The 18,285-nt window shown below is 47.1% G+C and overlaps 1 protein-coding gene across 3 annotated transcripts; it reads left to right on the top strand.

The window, feature by feature from the left end:
- The first annotated feature begins 1,675 nt into the window (after positions 1 to 1,675).
- Positions 1,676 to 17,976, top strand: LOC307085319 (major histocompatibility complex class I-related gene protein-like). 3 transcript variants are annotated; one of them, XM_079750085.1, is made up of 7 exons: positions 1,676 to 1,788; positions 2,724 to 2,990; positions 10,438 to 10,716; positions 11,147 to 11,446; positions 11,837 to 11,935; positions 12,497 to 12,564; positions 17,908 to 17,976. In XM_079750085.1, exons 1-7 carry the CDS (start codon positions 1,734 to 1,736, stop codon positions 17,959 to 17,961), a joined length of 1,122 nt encoding a protein of 373 aa, XP_079606211.1. In that variant the 5' UTR covers positions 1,676 to 1,733; the 3' UTR covers positions 17,962 to 17,976. The 3 variants fall into 3 exon arrangements, with proteins under 3 accessions (XP_079606211.1, XP_079606210.1, XP_079606212.1); XM_079750084.1 differs by lacking the exon at positions 17,908 to 17,976 and adding an exon at positions 15,093 to 15,212; XM_079750086.1 differs by lacking the exon at positions 17,908 to 17,976 and adding an exon at positions 13,956 to 13,982.
- The last annotated feature ends 309 nt before the right edge of the window (positions 17,977 to 18,285 follow it).

Raw genomic sequence — 18,285 nt, 5'->3', positions numbered from 1 at the left:
CACACACATATATATATATTCAACACAATTATTTTTATAAACAGAATACAAAGCATAATGGATCCAAAATAACAAGAATACAAGAATAGGTTTTTGTACATTATCATACTTTGATTGCAATATGTATCCCGTCAACTGCTCCCAATACGTTTGGAAACCCTGCTATTTCAAAAAATTGCTGTTTGGTTCTAATGCATTCTGCGTCTGTTTCTGGAAACTTGATGAACTGCCGTGCTCTTCTACAGAGTGCATTTGTAACATCTCTGACCACTCGGCTAATGGATGATCGGCTCACACCCAGGGTGCCCCCCACCACCATTTGAAAAGACCCAGAGGCAAAAAATCTCAGGGCAGCCATAATTTGTGTTACAACTGGAAGTGGTGACGATCGCCTTGTTTTCCTTTTCAGGTCATTTGATAGCATATCTGCTAAATAAATTATTGCAGGCCTAGGGAGCCTATATTGTCGAATCAACATGTGATCAGGTAGTATAAGCGGATCCATTCTGTCTCTCAATGGCCTTGGTTGATTTTCCTCCCTAACTGCCACCCAAAGAACTTCCATCTAAAACAAAGAGTAATATGTTTTCAGTGACTTGGCCTAGTGAAATGATCAAATAGTCTAAATAAATACAACTTCCTTCTTGATATACTTAAGAGTAAATTGAAGTATAATCAAACATCCTTGATAACTATTACTTCTCAACACTGTCTGGTATTATCAATAGGCCTACTAGTTACTGACACAGAGTTTAGGCCCATTTAATTTTCAATCGTCAAAATAGGCTTTTTTGATATAATAAAACTAGTATGACAAGCTTAAATTCACAACATTGTTTAACATATAGCCTTGGGTTAAGCAATATATTAATGTATTCATATAAATGTAATATAGATATGTTAAAGGAAAGACTAACCTTTTCACTGAAGCTGGTTTAAGACTGGTGAAGGGTTATCTTAAAGTTGTGAAGAAATTCAAGAACTTTGTCTTCAAGAATCTCATTTGTTCTTAATTACTCTCTTAGGAAAAAACTTAACAAGAAAGTTAGGAAAAAACGCGAGTGAAAAATATGAATTTCTTCATGAATATCAAATCTTAAATTTTCTCTTAAGAACACAGTTAAGAAAAAAGTGCTACTTAAGAACTTTTTTTTCCTTAAGAATGCTTTGTGAATCCGGCCCCAGGTCGCTGAAACCCGTAACCAACGGCAAAAATCCACACTAACAACAACCGGTTACCTGGGCAACCCAGAACCCGGTCCCTTCAACGTGCAAGCCCCCACCCTCCTGTTCGCCCAAGCCCCTCCCCCATCTTAACTGATGATTCGCCCCCCACACTGATTGACAAGTAGAACATTCCAATGCATGCACATAGAACAACTGGCATAACGGACAACGAAATACAATGCAATACATTATACAAAAACTCTTTAAATGTCCCAGGGTCGCTACAATACATTTGACTTGATGAGCATTTTACACAGCTGTGTGTGTGTGTGTGTGCGTGCGTGCGTGCATGCGTGTGCGTGCGCGTGTGTGTGTGTGTGAGTGTGAGTGTGAGTGTGAGTGTGAGTGTGAGTGTGTGTGTGTGTGTGTGTGTGTGTGTGTGTGTTTGGACTCTCCCTCTCCCTCCGTCTCTTGTTCGCAGGTTTCCTGGTCAGTCCGTCTGTGCTGGAGTCGGAGTCACGTCTCTGTGGATAATCTCATGGAGCTGTTCTTCTGAATACACCGATATGAAGGCGCTAACGGGGCTGCTGCTGTTGGTCTTTGGTCACGGTGTGTCCTCAGGTAAGACTCACTCAAGTTTTTGCTTTTCAAAACTATCTTTCCAAAAGGTTCGTTTATGGTCCCTGAAGAGACGATGCTTGAATTCCCTAATTTGGTTGAAAAGCATTTGAGCATCCTCTTTAATTAAGAGGATGAGTTTAAATGAATCCACAACATGATTCAGCTCTTACTGTGAGTATTTAAACTAATATAAGAACATTTATTTTGGGTTTGAACTGTGAAAACGAAACCAGCGCACTGGTTTGCCGACGTCGTTCCTAAATGTATTATTATCAGAACCAATCACTAAACTCAGATTGGAGGGAATCGGATGTCTACTTTAAGTCTACTTTTATATTATCCCTCAGATAACTTATTATTAACTTGTCAACGTCCCTGGAGAATCATCACGCACGCGCACACATGCATATACACGCAGACGCACAATAATATAATTATTATCATTGCTATCAATATATTATTATGAAATATAATAATTATATTATTAATTATAATGTGAAGGTTAAAATGCCGGCATCGAATACAGAAATGCACCAATATACTTATTTGCTAATACTAATTTTAAAAACATTGTCATAGTTATTTCAATTATTGTTTATTATATATGTCAGAAAGTATTGATTAAGAGGCAGCAGGTTGTGTTGAAGTTGAAGGTCTGGACAATGCTGTAGGCTACAGTGAGATGTTTGGATGTCAAAATGATCAAACTAAAGGTTCCTACATTCCCTGGACTGCCAGGGGGCGGAGCCATGAGACTGAGGGAGGAGCCATAGGGCAGGGGGAGGGGCCATCTGCATTCCTGTGTATAGGGATGGACACTAACACGTCTGTCTGTCTATAGTAATGAACTGTATTAACCTCTCTGTCTGTCTGTCTCTCTGTTTGTCTTTCTACAGTAATGTACAGTCTTAACCTGCCTGTCTGTCTGTCTACAGTGATTCACTCTCTGCAGTTTTTATGCACGGCGTCGTATGGACTCTCAACCTTCCCAGAGTTTGTTGCTGTTGGGATGGTGGATGAAGTTCAGGTTGGGTACTATGACAGCAACAGTAAGAGAATAGGGCTGAGACATGCCTGGATGGACCAGTTCTTCAGAGATTCTCCAGGTGAACTCGAAATGATGACTAGACAGGCTCTTGGAATCCAGCAGAGCCTCAAAGCTCACATTGTGAATCTGAAGAGGGCCTATAAACAGACAGGAGGTAAGTTTATATCTAATGTCACATATCTCAAATACAGATATCCATCATTTAACCCCAGAATAATGTTTCACCATACTCTTAAACACACACACAGGCACACACACACACAGGTGTGGTAGTACTCAGTGTAGTAGTACTCAATGTAGCAGTACTCAGTTTAGTAGTACTCAGTGTACTCAGTGTTGGTATATACATTTCAAAAGAGAGAAGGCCTGAATCCCAATATTAAGTCAATATTATTTTATCACAGTATTATCTACTGCTAGATATCTCATAAATCAATGAAAACAGAAAAAGTAACTTGACATATAGTTAATGGAGGTAACTGTTTCGGTTCATGCTTTTATTGAATGAATAAGTCAAACACCGCGCACAGCATTATGGGCTTCAGCTTAACATGACAATGACACTAGGTGTCGCTTGATGCTCAATACTCAACATCCATAACATCTTCCTTCCTTTAGATTAATTTTCTGTTATTAAACACTTCAAACTCTTCGCTTCTCAAACACGATTACAGGCTGTAATAACTTAACTCTATATCAACAACCTCTTGTTATTATAGTATCACATTCGAACTCCCCCCCCCCGGAACGGGAGAGGAAGTCCGCCACGGCCATCTGCGCCCCAGGCCTGTGCACGACCCGGAAGTTGAAGGGCTGCAACGCGAGGTACCACGGGGTAATCCTCGCGTTGACATCCTTCATGCGGTGGAGCCACTGGAGGGGGGCGTGGTCAGAATAGAGGGTGAACGTGCGACCCAGCAGGTAGTAACGAAGGGCGCCGACCACCCATCGGATGGCGAGACACTCCTTCTCCAGCGTGCTGTACCGACCCTCCCGGTCTGTTAGTTTTCAGCTCAGGTACAGCACCGGCCGGTCGACCCCCTCCATCTGCTGGGTCAGGACCGCGCCCAGCCCCCTATCTGACGCGTCCGTCTGCAGGGAAAAAGGGAGATCAAAGTTAGGAGCACACAGGACCGACTTCCCACAGAGGGCTGGTTTAATAGCCTCAAACGACACCTGACATGGCTCCGACCACTGGACTGTATCTGGGGCCCTCTTATGGGTGAGGTCGGTCAAGGGGCTGGCCAGGTCCGAGAAGTGCGGCACGAACTGCCGGTAGTACCCTGCCAGCCCCAAGAACCGCCTCACCTCCTTCTTGGTCCTGGGCCGAGGGGAGGCGGCCACCGCCGTGGTCTTAGCGACCTGTGGCCGGACCTCCCCCCCCCCAGGTGGTACCCCAGATACTGGATCTCCCTCCGCCCGACCTCGCACTTCCTCGGGTTGGCCGTGAGCCCCGCTCGTCTCAGCGACTGAAGGACGGCCGCCACCTGCCGCATATGCAGCCCCCACGTCTCACCATAGATGATGATGTCATCGATGTAGGCAGAAGCATACGCGGCGTGGGGCCGTAACACACGGTCCATCAGCCGCTGAAACGTGGCCGGGGCCCCGAACAACCCGAACGGAAGTACCTTGAATTGGTATAGACCGAGCGGAGTGGAGAAGGCCGTTTTTTCCCAGGCTGCTGGAGACAGCGGAATCTGCCAGTAGCCCTTCGTGCAGTCCAGAGTCGTGTAACAGGTGGCCATGCCAAGCCGGTCCACAAGCTCATTGATCCAAGGCATTGGGTAGGCCTCGAACTTCGACACCGCGTTCACCCTACGGTAGTCCACACAGAACCCGACCGACCCGTCCGGCTTCCCCACAAGCATGACGGGACTGCACCAGTCACTGTGAGACTCCTCGACCACACCCAACTCTAACATGGTTGCTAATTCGCGCCGTACCACATCTTGTTTGTGGACGAGCAGCCTGTAGGGGCGTGTCCGCACCGTTAACCCGGGCTGCGTCTCGATGTCATGAGTAATTAACGGGGTGCGACCGGGAAGGGGCGAAAAGACGTCGGCGAACTGGAGTTGCAGGCTGGCAACGTCCGCCGCCTGACTCACAGAGAGGTCTTCACCTCGACCGACCGGAGGGGTGGGACCTGGAGCAGGGACTTCCGGTCCTCTCTCCTCTCTCTCTGGTAGCGTCGATGCAAACGCGACAGGGACCGCATCGTTCCACCTCTTAAGGAGGTTGATGTGGTAGACCTGCTTGTTTCGCCCCTGTCCGACCGCGCTACCTCGTAATCCACGTCCCCGACTCGCGGCGTGACCACAAAGGGCCCTTGCCACTTCCCGAGTAATTTGGTGCTAGAGGTGGGCAACAGTACAAGGACCTTATCCCCCGGGGTGAGATCGCGTAACCTAGTCCCTCTGTCGTACAGGCTCACGTGACAATACCCCTAGTGAGTGAAGCTTTGCACGCAAGTCCATGACGTACTGGATTTCATTTTTGCTGTCACTGGACCCCTCCTCCCAGTTTTCTTTAATGAGGTCCAGGACACCCCTGGGCTTGCGCCCATAGAGTAACTCAAATGGGGAAAACCCTGTGGAAGCCTGAGGCACTTCCCGCACTGCAAACAACAGAGGGTCTAGCCATTGATGCCAATTTCGAGCATCCTCGTGTACGAACTTACGGATCATGGACTTTAACGTCCGGTTAAACCTCTCACACAAGCCGTCCGTGGCTGTTACTCGGGGCAGGATGCGCACCACCTGCGCACCTCCGCCTGAATTAAGTGTTTTCTCGTACCCCAAATGGCTCGCCATTGGGTTATAATGCACCACCTGGAAAACCATTTCCCGGCAATTCCTGGGTACCAGCAACTGGGTGACAACCTCCTCACTCTGGGTGTCACGACTCACCCGATAAAGCCTATCCCTAACCACCATAAAGTGTGGGTAAGTCAGCGCTGCGTCTGGCCGGACCCGACTCCCATCAATTACTATCACCTGGTCGTAGGCTGAGCTTAGGGTAGCGTCACGAGACTGCTCGAGGGGGAAATCCTCCACCTCTGGGAACCTCGGCGCTGGGACCTCGGGTTGATGACCCCCCGCCTCCCCCGATCCCTGAGCAGCGTCGGACGCCCCCGCCTCGGCGCAGAACACCGCACATGACTTACATGTCCCTACCTGTCGTGTCCGCATCCCCGTAGTCCCCCTAACAGCCTGTGGAAACCCCGCCCAATCCAACCCAAGAATCAGGCGATGCGAGAGGCTCGAGCTAACCGCCGCCTTGACACTATATTTTCTCCCCCCATAACGAATTTCGATAGGGACCAAAGGATACTCGTGCACATCCCCTTGTATGCACCTCACCGAAATGCTCGACGCCTCCACCAATGCCTCGGACCGCACCAGGCGCTGATGGATCATGGTCTGCATGCAGACCATGATGCATACCCCGCTGTATCCTGATGCATACCCCGCTGTATGCATACCCCGCTGTATCCTCACTGGGATACGGTACGCCTCGCCGGGACCGTGGGGAGGAGACGGGGCACCGGTGACGCGGACGACCTTGCCCACCTCCATTAGAGGGCAATCGCACGCACGCACGCACACACGCACGCACACACACACACACACACACACACACAAACGGTGGCGGTAATCGGGAGAGTCGGGAGAATGCCCTGTGGGCCGTTAACGTTTCGGGGCCGCCGGGCTGATTACGGCGGGATAACAATATTGCGTTTATAAAAGTTCCTTGCAGCGCCGTCCGGCAGCCTGAGCCGTGCAACCACAACCTATCACTCACTCAACACACGCAACACTCAGAAACTGTCAACGTCGCAACCAAGTCAATTTTGTCTAGACGGAATTAACTGAGCAACCCCTCCCGAAGTGGTACAGCCCAGGTGGGCCTTGAACTGCGATTGGTCAGAAAGCCGTAACAGCTAATGATAACATTGAACTCTCGTGCAGGCTCGAACAGAGTGACACACAAACACACACACACTTTTAAGGAGTTTTTCACCCAATCCGTATCCTTGCTTGCTCCAACAAGTTTGGCGGCGTCCTTGTTGTTTTGTTTCCGTTGTAGCTAGATCCGGTATGGTGTTGTAGTTTTTCTAACGTGACTAATTGTTGCTAGACAGCAGGGGAAAAAACTACAACGTTTGCCAAGGCAAAAGCATTAATTGCTCGATTAAAGAAATTTTTTTTAATGGCGTTAATTCTTTTATCACTCAATAAACGCTAGTTTTTTGTAGCTTTTTTCAACAAGCAAGCCGCACAAACATGTTGGGGCAAGCAACGATACGGAGCGGGTGAAAAACTCCTTAAAACTCTGTGTGTGTTTGTGTGTCACTCTGTTCGAGCCTGCACGAGAGTTCAATGTTGTCATTAGCTGTTACGTCTTTCTGACCAATCGCAGTTCAAGGCCCACCTGGGCTGTACCACTTCGGGAGGGGGCGCTCAGTTACTCCCCTCGCAATATTCTTAACCCGCAGTGATCAGCCCGACGGCCCCGAAACGTTAACGGCCCACCGGGAATTGTACCGACTCTCCCGATTACCACTCCGCCACCGTGTGTGTGTGTGTGTGTGTGTGTGTGTGTGTGTGTGTGTGTGTGTGTGTGTGTGTGTGTGTGTGTGTGTGTGTGTGTGTGTGTGTGTGTGTGTGTGTGTGTGTGTGTTAGCATGCGTGCAGGCGTTATTCGATCCAACCTATGGTTACTAATATTCATACTGGTTTAAATAATACATTTGATAGTATTTTGCATCTTTACTGAGCAAGAGTTTTGTTGGAAAGTTCAGTGATTGAAACAAATAAAAGCCTGGGCTATTGAAGTTTTACGGTACCACTGTCATGCACCTACCCAGAGTCAAGTGGACCGGGTTGAATTCACTGCGGGTCTCTCTTCTTATATCCATCTTACCAAAGATATTTTATTACTGCTTCTCAACACTCTGATCTCACTAAAAGGCTAGCAGAACGAAACAGCAATATCGACGAGATGCGCTATGCATAGAGAAGAAAGAATACCACGTTGAATTTGCAACATTTTGCAACAAATTATTCTAAATCTGCCCATATATGGACACGTCAGAATGTTGCGGTTTCCACTGGCTACAATGTTGCATCTGTGGCTGCTGGTAATGCAACCACAAAGAAGTATTCTCTACGGGGCTATTTTCGTCATTATTATTATTATTTCTATTTTTTTTGACGGCACAGAGATCCGCGGCCATTCCCAAAACATCCGGGGCTATAGCCTCGAATGCCCACGTCTAACGACGCGCCTGCATGTGTCCATAAGTATATATATGTTTATATATATCCACTCTATTGGTCAGATGAAGGGGTGAGGGAGGTGTAGGGTGGTGTAGGGCGGTGTAGGGTGGTGTAGGGGCCTGTAGGGTGGTGTATGGCATTTTAGGGTGGTGTAGGGGACTGTAGGGTGGTGTAGGGCATTATAGGGTGGTGTAGGGGGCTGTAGGGGATTGTACGGGGTTTAGGGTGGTGTAGGGGGGTATATTGGGCTGTAGGGTGGTGCAGGGTGGGGTAGGGTGGTGTAGGGGACTGTAGGGTGGTGTAGATTATTAGAGGGTGGTGTAGGGTGGTGTAGGGGGCTATAGGGGAGTGTACAGGGTTTAGGGTGGTGTAGGGGGTGAAGTGGGATGTAGGGTGGTGCAGGGTGGGGTAGGGCGGTGAAGTGGGCTGTAGGGTGGTGCAGGGCGGTGTAGGGTGTGGTGTAGGGTGTAGGGATGGGCATTCGATTAAATTGTCTTAGTTAATCGTAGGGAGAATTAACGATACATTTTCGATTACTCATTAATTTTTTAAAATTACAATGAACTATTTATATGCTATATTCAAAATGCAATCAAAATACAAAAACACGGCGTGTTTTCCTCATTGAGATCTTTATCATTAGATGAACAACTCTGTGGCAGTTAAACCGGATCTGTTCAATGATTACACTTGATATGTGCTACTGCACTGTAAAAACGAAAAATAATAATAATAATAATAATAATAATAATAATAATAATAATAATAATATAAAAAAAACAATCATGTTATTACTTAACCCAAAATATATCATATGGTTTTGCCAAATGTAACTCAAAACTATCAAAAAAGGCAGAGAAAGAGGGTCATTGTTAGCCTACCTAACAATGAATTAGGCTTATTAACAAAGCTTCAGAAAAAAGAACCGGTAACTAACGTACAACTTCAGCACCAGTCTCCTGATTTTTGTTGAGAAAGATGAGCGTGCTAACATGCTCTGCGGTCAGCCGCGACCGCAGCCTGGTGACCGTCAGTCCAGCCACCGAAAACTTCTCTCTGAGGGGACCGACGTTGCCGTGATGCAGTGCGGGCTAACTTGGCAAACCGAGGGAACCCTATTCCATTCAATTTCCATCAGCCTGTGTAGGGGTGGAATTCAGGGGTGGGGGGGCCTCCCTCAGAAAGTTCTGAAGTTCTGCTTCGATGCCAGACTCGCACTAGCTGCATTTACGTACACTTCTGATCTGATTAGAAGTGGAAGAACCGCTCAATCGGAATAGAAAATGATCATATATATGCCTCAATCAGAATACAATTCTCTGATCGGAATAGAATTCCGTGCGAATAGGTGGTGTAGTCCGCTATAATCGACATGTATACACTCATTCCGATTGGTTTGGGGTGGGTGCAGCTACTTTCTAACTGCGAGAGATGGCATCAGCAGTTGCAGTTGTTCCCAATTGGTCCGTCTGTACTTTTATGCACACCGAACTCGACCGCTGTCAAGGAAAGAGAATCTTTTGCCGATTCACGTCTTTCTCATCACTCCGCTAGCAGTCCGGTAACTTATCAACCTCAGCGTGTCCGGTTGCTAAGCAACGTCAACGTCTTTTGCTGACTATTTCTCTGCTGAACAACACTAGGAATGGTAATTGTAAAAAGACACACCGTGTGAAGATATTTTTTAGCATTAGTTTAATCAATGAAAGGTCATTGACCTTTACGCCATCTAAAAAATTCTCAATGCTCAATTAGCCGAGCATCGACTATTCATGCCCATCCCTAGTAGGGTGGTGTAGGGCGGAGTAAGGGGGTGTAGGGAGGTATAGGGCGGTGTAGGGTGGTTCAAGGGTGGTGTAGGTCGGTGTAGGTTGGTGAAGGGCGGTGTAGGGGCTGTAGGGTGGTGTAGGGTGGAGTAGGGTGGTGGAGGGCAGTGTAGGGTGGTGTAGGGTGGTTTAGTGTGGTATAGGGGGCTATAGGGTGGTGTAGAGTGGGGTAGGGTGGGGTAGGGTGGGGTAGGGCGGGGTAGGGCGGTGTAGGGCGGTGTAGGGGACTGTAGGGCGGTGTAGGGCGGTGTAGGGGCAGTAGGGTAGTTTAGGGTGGTGTAGGGTGGTGTAGGGTGGTGTAGTGGGCTGTAGGGTGGTGTTGAGCTCTGGCTTGTCTTATTTTTCCTCTATTTATTAATGTTAGTTATTGTTATAATAATATTGATATGGTTTGTGTATTTAATATTAATTTAGAATAAAATACAAGTAATCTCACCCTTTCTCTTTTCCCTCTCTCTCTCTCTCTCTCTCTCTCTCTCTCTCTCTCTCTCAGGTATCCACATATATCAGTGGATGTATGGTTGTGAGTGGGATGATGAGGATGATACCACTGGTGGTTATGACCAGCATGGTTATGATGGAGAGGACTTCATATCGTTTGACCTGGAGACCCTGACCTGGGTCGCTCCAGTACGTCAGGCTGTCCCCACCAAACAGAAATGGGATCAGGATAGAGTTAATTTACAATACAAGAAGAACTACTACACCAAGGAGTGTTTTGATTGGCTGACGGCGCTCCTGTCCTATGGGAGGAGCACTCTGCAGAGAACAGGTAGAGTCACATGACCTGGTGCTGGGCGTCGACAGACTCATGTCTCTGAGTCCCTGTTCTCACTCCCCCCCCCCCCCCCCCCGCCGACGAGACTCAACCCTCAAGGGGGACGCAACTCAGCCCCTTATGGATGAATATGAAATATAGAATATATTACATGACAAGAACACGTGTTTACATTATGAAATAACCTCTCCCTCTGTCGCTTTCTCCCCCCTCTCTTGCTCTCTTTCTTCCTCTCTCTCTCTCTCTCCCCCTCTCTCTCCCCCTTTCAACCCCCTCTCTCTCTGTCTCTCTCTCTGTCTCTCTCTCTCTCTCTCCCCTCTCTCTCCCTCTCTCTCTCCCCCCCCCTCTCTCTCTCTCTCTCTCTCTCTCTCTCTCTCTCCCCCCCTTCTCCCTCTCTCTCTACCCCCCCCCTCTCTCTCTCCAGAGCGTCCGCGGGTGTCTCTGCTCCAGAGGAGCCCCTCCTCCCCAGTGGTGTGCCATGCTACAGGCTTCTTCCCTGACAGGGTGGTGGTGTTCTGGAAGAGAGACGGCCAGGAGCTCCAGGAGCAGGTGGACCCCGGGGAGGTCCTCCCCAACCACGACGGGACCTTCCAGGTCAGCGTGGACCTCAACCTCAAGGCCGTCCCACAGGAGGACTGGGGGAAGTACGAGTGTGTGGTCCAGCTGAAAGGCATCGAGGACATCTCCACCCCCCTGGACCCCGCCCTCATCAGGACCAACAGGGGTAAGACTGGTGTTGGAGGGGATGGAGGTGGGGAACACATGTCTCACCACGTCCACCTGACCTCATCACAACCACTGCCAGGTCTACCTGGACACTGCTGAAGCTACTGGGTGAACACACAGCTCTCAGGAGTAGCTCACTGCAGCAGAACACGGTGGATTGTGGGTAAATGAGTTCTATGAATAGGGCTAGGCTCAGATCAGTCCCAGAGTGACCCTGAGCTCCAGGACAGATTCTAGAGGAATAGTACCCTGACGTTGTGTTAGTCGTGTGTGTAGCATCACATGACCCTAGACATGTGGTTCAATGATGGAGGGATGGATGGGGGAGGGTCTCTGTCCATCATCTATTATTACACGACTGATTTTATTTTCTGTATTTACCTTCAAGGCAAGAGTGGCATCACCATCCCCATCATCATTGGGGTCGTTGTTCTCCTCCTCGTTGCTGCTGCTGTTGTTGGAGTCCTTCTGTACAAGAAGAGGAACGGTGAGTGGATCAAACTCTCCAGGAGGACAGACACCTGATCTCCACCTGGTCCTACTTCCTGTCCCCTTCCTACGATCTGATTGGTTGTCTTCACACACTGGTGGTCTGGTAATAGAAACCTCTCCACCTCTGAATGATGAACCTCCTCCAATGTCCACAGTGACGGTGTGGCATTAAGAATATGAAAGTATAATAACATCAGGATATTCACCACTGTAACAACACTAAACATTTCTCTTGATCCTTAGATTCAGACAAGCGTCACAAACCAGTTGGTGATTAAAATGAGTTTTTACTGCAGTTCTGCCCTTATGATTAACACACCACTACCAACACAGAGACCTTGGTGACTTGTCTAGCTCACTGAACTATACAGCTCTATAGATCTAGAAACATCTAGCTCACTGGACTATACAGCTCTATAGATCTAGATACATCTAGCTCACTGGACTTTACAGCTCTATAGATCTAGATACATCTAGCTCACTGGACTTTACAGCTCTATAGATCTAGATACATCTAGCCCATGACTTCACCTCCTCCCATTCTGATACTTCCCAGGTTCTGACACCAGCTCTGAGAACACTGAGGGGCAGAATCCGGCTCCTGAGGCCCAACCCCTGACCACAGTCAGTACTTTACCACTTTACAATACTTATTCAGACTCATATGTTTACAGTTATATTTATTTGCAGTCTACTTTATCACAGCAATAGTAATAGTACTATTAACAGTACTTCACCACAGTAAAGGTAAGGCCACACTGAACGTGTTACGCGCGTTTGAGGCGTAGAAAATTGGCATTTTTGCGTAGGGAACCATTGGTTTAGGCGCGTAGATGCGTTAGACGCGTTTTACACACCTAAATAACGCGTCCAACGCACCTACTCGCGGAGTTCAATTATTTTTTCTTTTTACACTACTACGAGTGACGCTTAGCCGCGATAGCCAATCAGCGTTGAGCTTGGCCCGACGTCACTGGCAAAGAGACGGAGGACAGGCGCTCCGCAGCTGATATGGAGCGCCTGTAGTTGGTGTCCTGACGGGAGATCCTGGCACCAACCCGGGCTAGCAGGTCATCGAACTGACTGGCGCCATGCCAGTCAACCGAAAATACCGCTGGAACCGGCCGTCATCCAGGCGGAGTTCTGGAGGAGGTGGTGAAACTTACCCAGCTGAAATTTGGCATTTTTGCATCGGGAACCATTGGTTTAGGCGCGTAGATGCGTTACACGCGCTGAAGCAGCGTGTTAAGCGTGTTAGACGCGTTTTACACACCTAAATAACGCGCCCAACGCACCTACTCGCGGAGTTCAATTCTTTTTCCTTTTTACGCTCCTACGAGTGACGCTTAGCCGCGATAGCCAATCAGCGTTGAGCTTGACCCGACGTCACTGGCAGAGAGACGGAGGACAGGCGCTCCCGTTGGTGTCCTGACGGGAGATCCGAGCACCAACCCGGGCTAGCAGGTCATCGAACATGGCCCCAGTTAACCGAAAATACCGCTGGAACCGGCCGTCATCCAGGCGGAGATCTGGAGGAGGTGATAAAAGTCACCCAGCTGTTAGCGCCTACGGAGGATTTCATGCGCCCAAACATGACGGCGTTTGGGTTTCCTACTCTCCTCGAACTCCCACAGCAAATACAGCGCAGCGATGGTGGTGATCTCAGCCAGGTTTGTGGAGCAAAAGAAAAGTAGCGGGGGCAATAAGTTTGGGGCGGGCTCATCTAGCTTCGTAGGCGCGTTGAACCATTTTTGTGAGACACAATGATCAAGCGGCAGGTTAGGCGCGTTACGCTCGTAAGGCGTTCAGTGTGGCCGCACCTTAATAGATTAACAATCATATTTGAACAGTACTTCATCACAGTAATATTCTAACAGTACTTCATCACGCTAATAGATTAACATTAACAGTCATATGTTAACAGTGCATCATCACAGTAATATATTAACAGTACAACATCACATTGATATTGTGTTTTAATGTTTAATGCTGACTTGTGCTTTCTTGCTGTTTAGTTTCAAAGTTAAATCATGAAGAGGCTTCTCACGTTCAGTTTCCTAAACCAGGATTGAGTGGATCGCAGTTCATTTATAATCCTTACAAACAGGCTTGGGACTTCAGCTAACTAAAGATGCTATATTTGCTTAATAACAATAACATTCATACGTAACTTTATCTTAATAGCAACCATTTAACCGTAAGAATTGTAAATCAATTAGATCGCTGTATTTGTGATAGATTTGTTTAACTCTCTGGCTTAAACCTGTAATCTTTCACTGATGCTTGGAAACCATGGCAACACGACCTCGTTACATAGGCTAGCACAATCGAGCTAGCCTGCTCTAGCATAAATCGTTTTTTTTGTATTTTTACAAAAAAAATGTAATTGGATTAAATATTAATGTTTTTTATTCATCCAATGTAAAAATCGCTTTACTCTTGTTTGGGGTTATTTGGCCAATAAAATCCCCCAAAAAATCAGAAAATATTCTCAATATACTCTGTTTAAAGGTTAGGTCCTTTCATTTAGTGAAGTTATTGTGCTTTGTGTGACCAGAGTTCATAGCTTTCATGATCTTCCTCCACAAGCATCCTGATATCACATGTCTTATGCTGAAAGACAAACACACACACACACACACACACACACACACACACACACACACACACACACACACACACACATACACACACACACATTTCAATGTCTTTATTTGTGTCCGCATTTATAAAATACATTGCAGGGGCACAAATATTTTCAGTTGCTTTTGATACCCTACATCCTCGAAACAACATGTTGTAATGCTTGAGTCAAACATGCACAGAGTACACAATACGTACACATTCGCTTATTCAATCAACGTTGGTTGCACACAGTCTGTTAACATACAGAGAAAATCTATGGGTACAGAAAACACCTCCTCCTCCAAATAGCTCGGCTGCCTATAATGGAGGAGATTGAGCAATATGTTGCAAGCTGCTTTGCTTTACATTTGGACAACCTCATAATTCTCAAGCCTCTGACCACCAGCCTGTGGACATGACCTAGGCTGCTGAAAATAAAAACGATGAGCTGGCATTTATAGCCTAAACGTATAATAGCTTGCACTAATGGTTGGTACTTAACTCTTTTCTCTGTTTTGGGACCTCAGTGGTGGAACGAGCTCCCTACCGATGTCAGGACCGCAGAGTCGCTCACCAGCTTCCGCAAAAGACTCAAATCTCACCTGTTCAGAGTTCATCTCGACTCTGCTTAGAAACCAATGCACAGCCACCATTGAATGTTGTACATCCTGGCACTTGTACATTGCACTTATTCAAGGTACTTAATTGTGTAGCATCTACAGTAGCTGCTATCGCTGCTTTACACGGGGAATGGGTTAGCCTAGCGATTGTAATACTTGCACTTGGTTCTATGAACGTCTTTACTGTACCGACAGCGATATATTGTTTCACTTCTTATGACAAATGTACTTATTGTAACAAATGCACTTATTGAAAGTCGCTTTGGATAAAAGCGTCTGCTAAATGCCCTAAATGTAAATGTAAATGTTAACTTGTTTAGTGAGGAAAGCTTCCTCTAAACTTGAGTCAAAAGTGCAACCAACTTCCCATAGGAAAACCTCTCTGCTATTCTCATCAATCACAATGACATCTGGTGTATTTGCTGTTATACCTTGAAATACATGGGGGTCATTGCATTGAAACATTTTTGGTTTCACACATGAATGTTTGTAGAACAAAACAGAGGAATCAAACATGGGTGACACATCTTTGGTGATAATGTCAACAATTCTGTCATGCCTGGCTATGTATAGTCCTTGGTAAACATTACATCAGTTTAAAAAATGGGGGACATAGACTCTATGGTCTGACGCTGTCCATGGTGTAGACAGTGAGAGTCATGATTATTGGGATACCAGATCGACAGATTCAGTTTAGTTGGCAGCACCTGAAGGCGTGCCTTTACCGTAAAAATTAGGATATCCTCATCGATAGCTGCATTTTTTAGAATCGAGTGGGACACAGAGTGATCAACTGACTGGAGGCAGGCAAGCTTCCCTTGCAGCCTCAGTCCTGTCCAGCGCTCCTTTCTCTCTTGCTTTCTGAGCGTTAGAAGGCGCGCGCCCCGATGGTGGGGAGCGCGCTTGATGTACCGTCGCGGCTCACTGTTGCGTGCACATTTATTGACAGGTCCGTGATCACAGACTTGGAGACGCTCACCGTCTCGTTGTCCGCTCTTTTCCACTCCAGGGAAACACCAGTCCAGTCACACAGGTCGTTCAGGTCGGGCCAGTCAGAGTTTACGCCAAACCCTGGCGCATTGGTGTCCAGTTTACCACTGGGCTTCTTTTTAAACCCAAGGAAGCTGGGGAGGTCGCTCGTTTTCGGGACCTTGCGCCGCTCCAGGTCGAGAATGAGCGAGGCTCTGGCGATCTCTCTGACTGCCTGATCGTCGCTGTTAAGCATGTTTAATAAATGGGCAAGGCGTGTGGAAATACATGTCCATTCAATGTCTGTTATCCCTAGTCCCCCCGCCCGCTTACTGTGAAAAATGAAGTCACGGGTTGTGTGTGTGCTCATGCCAAACCACTCTCTCACTCGTTGTACAGTTTTGTTGTTGAGTTCGTACAATACCTTCTTTGGTATGTGAACATTGGAGAAGAGATGGTGTATTTTTGCCAGAGCAATCTGCCCGATCGCCTCCAGTTTCATAACCAGAGGGAGAGGAGAGGAGTGTATCATGTCCAGCCTGGCCATGTAGTCTGTGACAATCTCGTCTACTTGCGCTGTCCACTCCCCGGCGATATTGAATTTATGGCCGAGGTAGCTGTATGTTTCGTGGCGCGCAAAGACTCTGATTGGTACATTGTTTATTGTAAATGTTGGGATTGTGTCTGATTTGGCATGATACCAGCGATTGCCGCCACTCCTCCTCTCATAAAAGACAGCACATTTTGATTGTTTCACCTGTAGTCCAGACCACTCTAAAAAAGAGTCAGTCCTGGAAAGCATGTCTTTTATAACGCCTTCGTGTCGGGAGCATACGACCACGTCGTCTGCGTACCCCTGCACGGGGTTGGGGGAGTAGGTGTTAAGGGGCGCACACTGGCACATCCACCGTATCCATCCATTGATTGCCAGCACAAAGTTCACCGCGCTCCACGGGCAGCCCGTTTTTATACCCAGTTGTAATGGGATTGGGTCCGTGAGCTGTTTGCCGCATATCACTTGGATAAAGGAATCCTTATAGACGTCTTTGACTATGTCTATATACACCTGAGGCAGATGTATTTCTTTCAGGGATCCAAACATAATGTTGTGCGCCAGGGTTCCAAATGCGTCACGGAAATCTAAAAACACTGCGTAAAAGCACACACACACACACACACACACACACACACACACACACACACACACACACACACACACACACACACACACACACACTCCCACACACAGACACACACACACTCACACACCCACAGACATACAATCACAAACACAACTCCCCAGACACACACACACACACACACACACACACACACACACACACACACACACACATTCATAAACACACATTTAGCTGAACTGTATACATCTAAACATTATATGTGGATGAAGATTAGATATAGCTAAAAATTATGCTGAACATTATATATAACTGAACGTTATATCTTTCTGACCATTATGTATCAGTGAACATAATGTATAGCTGAACATTGTTGACAATTATGTAATGCTGAATATATATTATAGCTAGCTGAACATAATATCGTAAGAACAATTCATTAAGGGTTACATGAAACTTGATCGCTGTAACAGTGTGTGTGTGTGTGTGTGTGTGTGTGTGTGTGTGTGTGTGTGTGTGTGTGTGTGTGTGTGTTTGAGTTTCGTTTCACAGCCGTATTGAATTCCTATTGGTCCAGTCCGGCCTCTCCCTCTCGCTCCGTCTCTTGTTCGCAGGTTTCCGGGTCAGTGCGTCTGCTGCTGGAGTCAGAGTCACGTCGCTGTGGATAATCTTATCGAGCTGTTCTTCTTTTTGGTTTTTTGTCTGACATTGCCAGACCATTTAGCAAAAAGCATATTAGTCTGGTCATCATTTTCCAAGGGGGCGTTATCATCGGCCGAAATGCCTCTGGACGCAATCAGACCTTCAACCAGAACAGTGAAACAGAGCAGTGTGAGGCAGCGCTGAACAGAAATTAAACATTTACCAAATCCTGTCGGAAGTACATCTTTCTTATCAGCAAAGGTTTTAAGTGCATTTGAGTGTTCATCTGTTAGCTGATGAAGCATCCAGTTGAATCCTGACGCGGCTTCACCAGACCGGTCCCCATCAGC

The sequence above is a fragment of the Pollachius pollachius genome (assembly GCF_949987615.1).
Source record: "Pollachius pollachius genome assembly, chromosome: 13".
NCBI classification, from domain to species: domain Eukaryota; kingdom Metazoa; phylum Chordata; class Actinopteri; order Gadiformes; family Gadidae; genus Pollachius; species Pollachius pollachius.
Note: the sequence above shows the minus strand (reverse complement) of the source record. Positions and strands in the feature narration are given on the sequence as shown.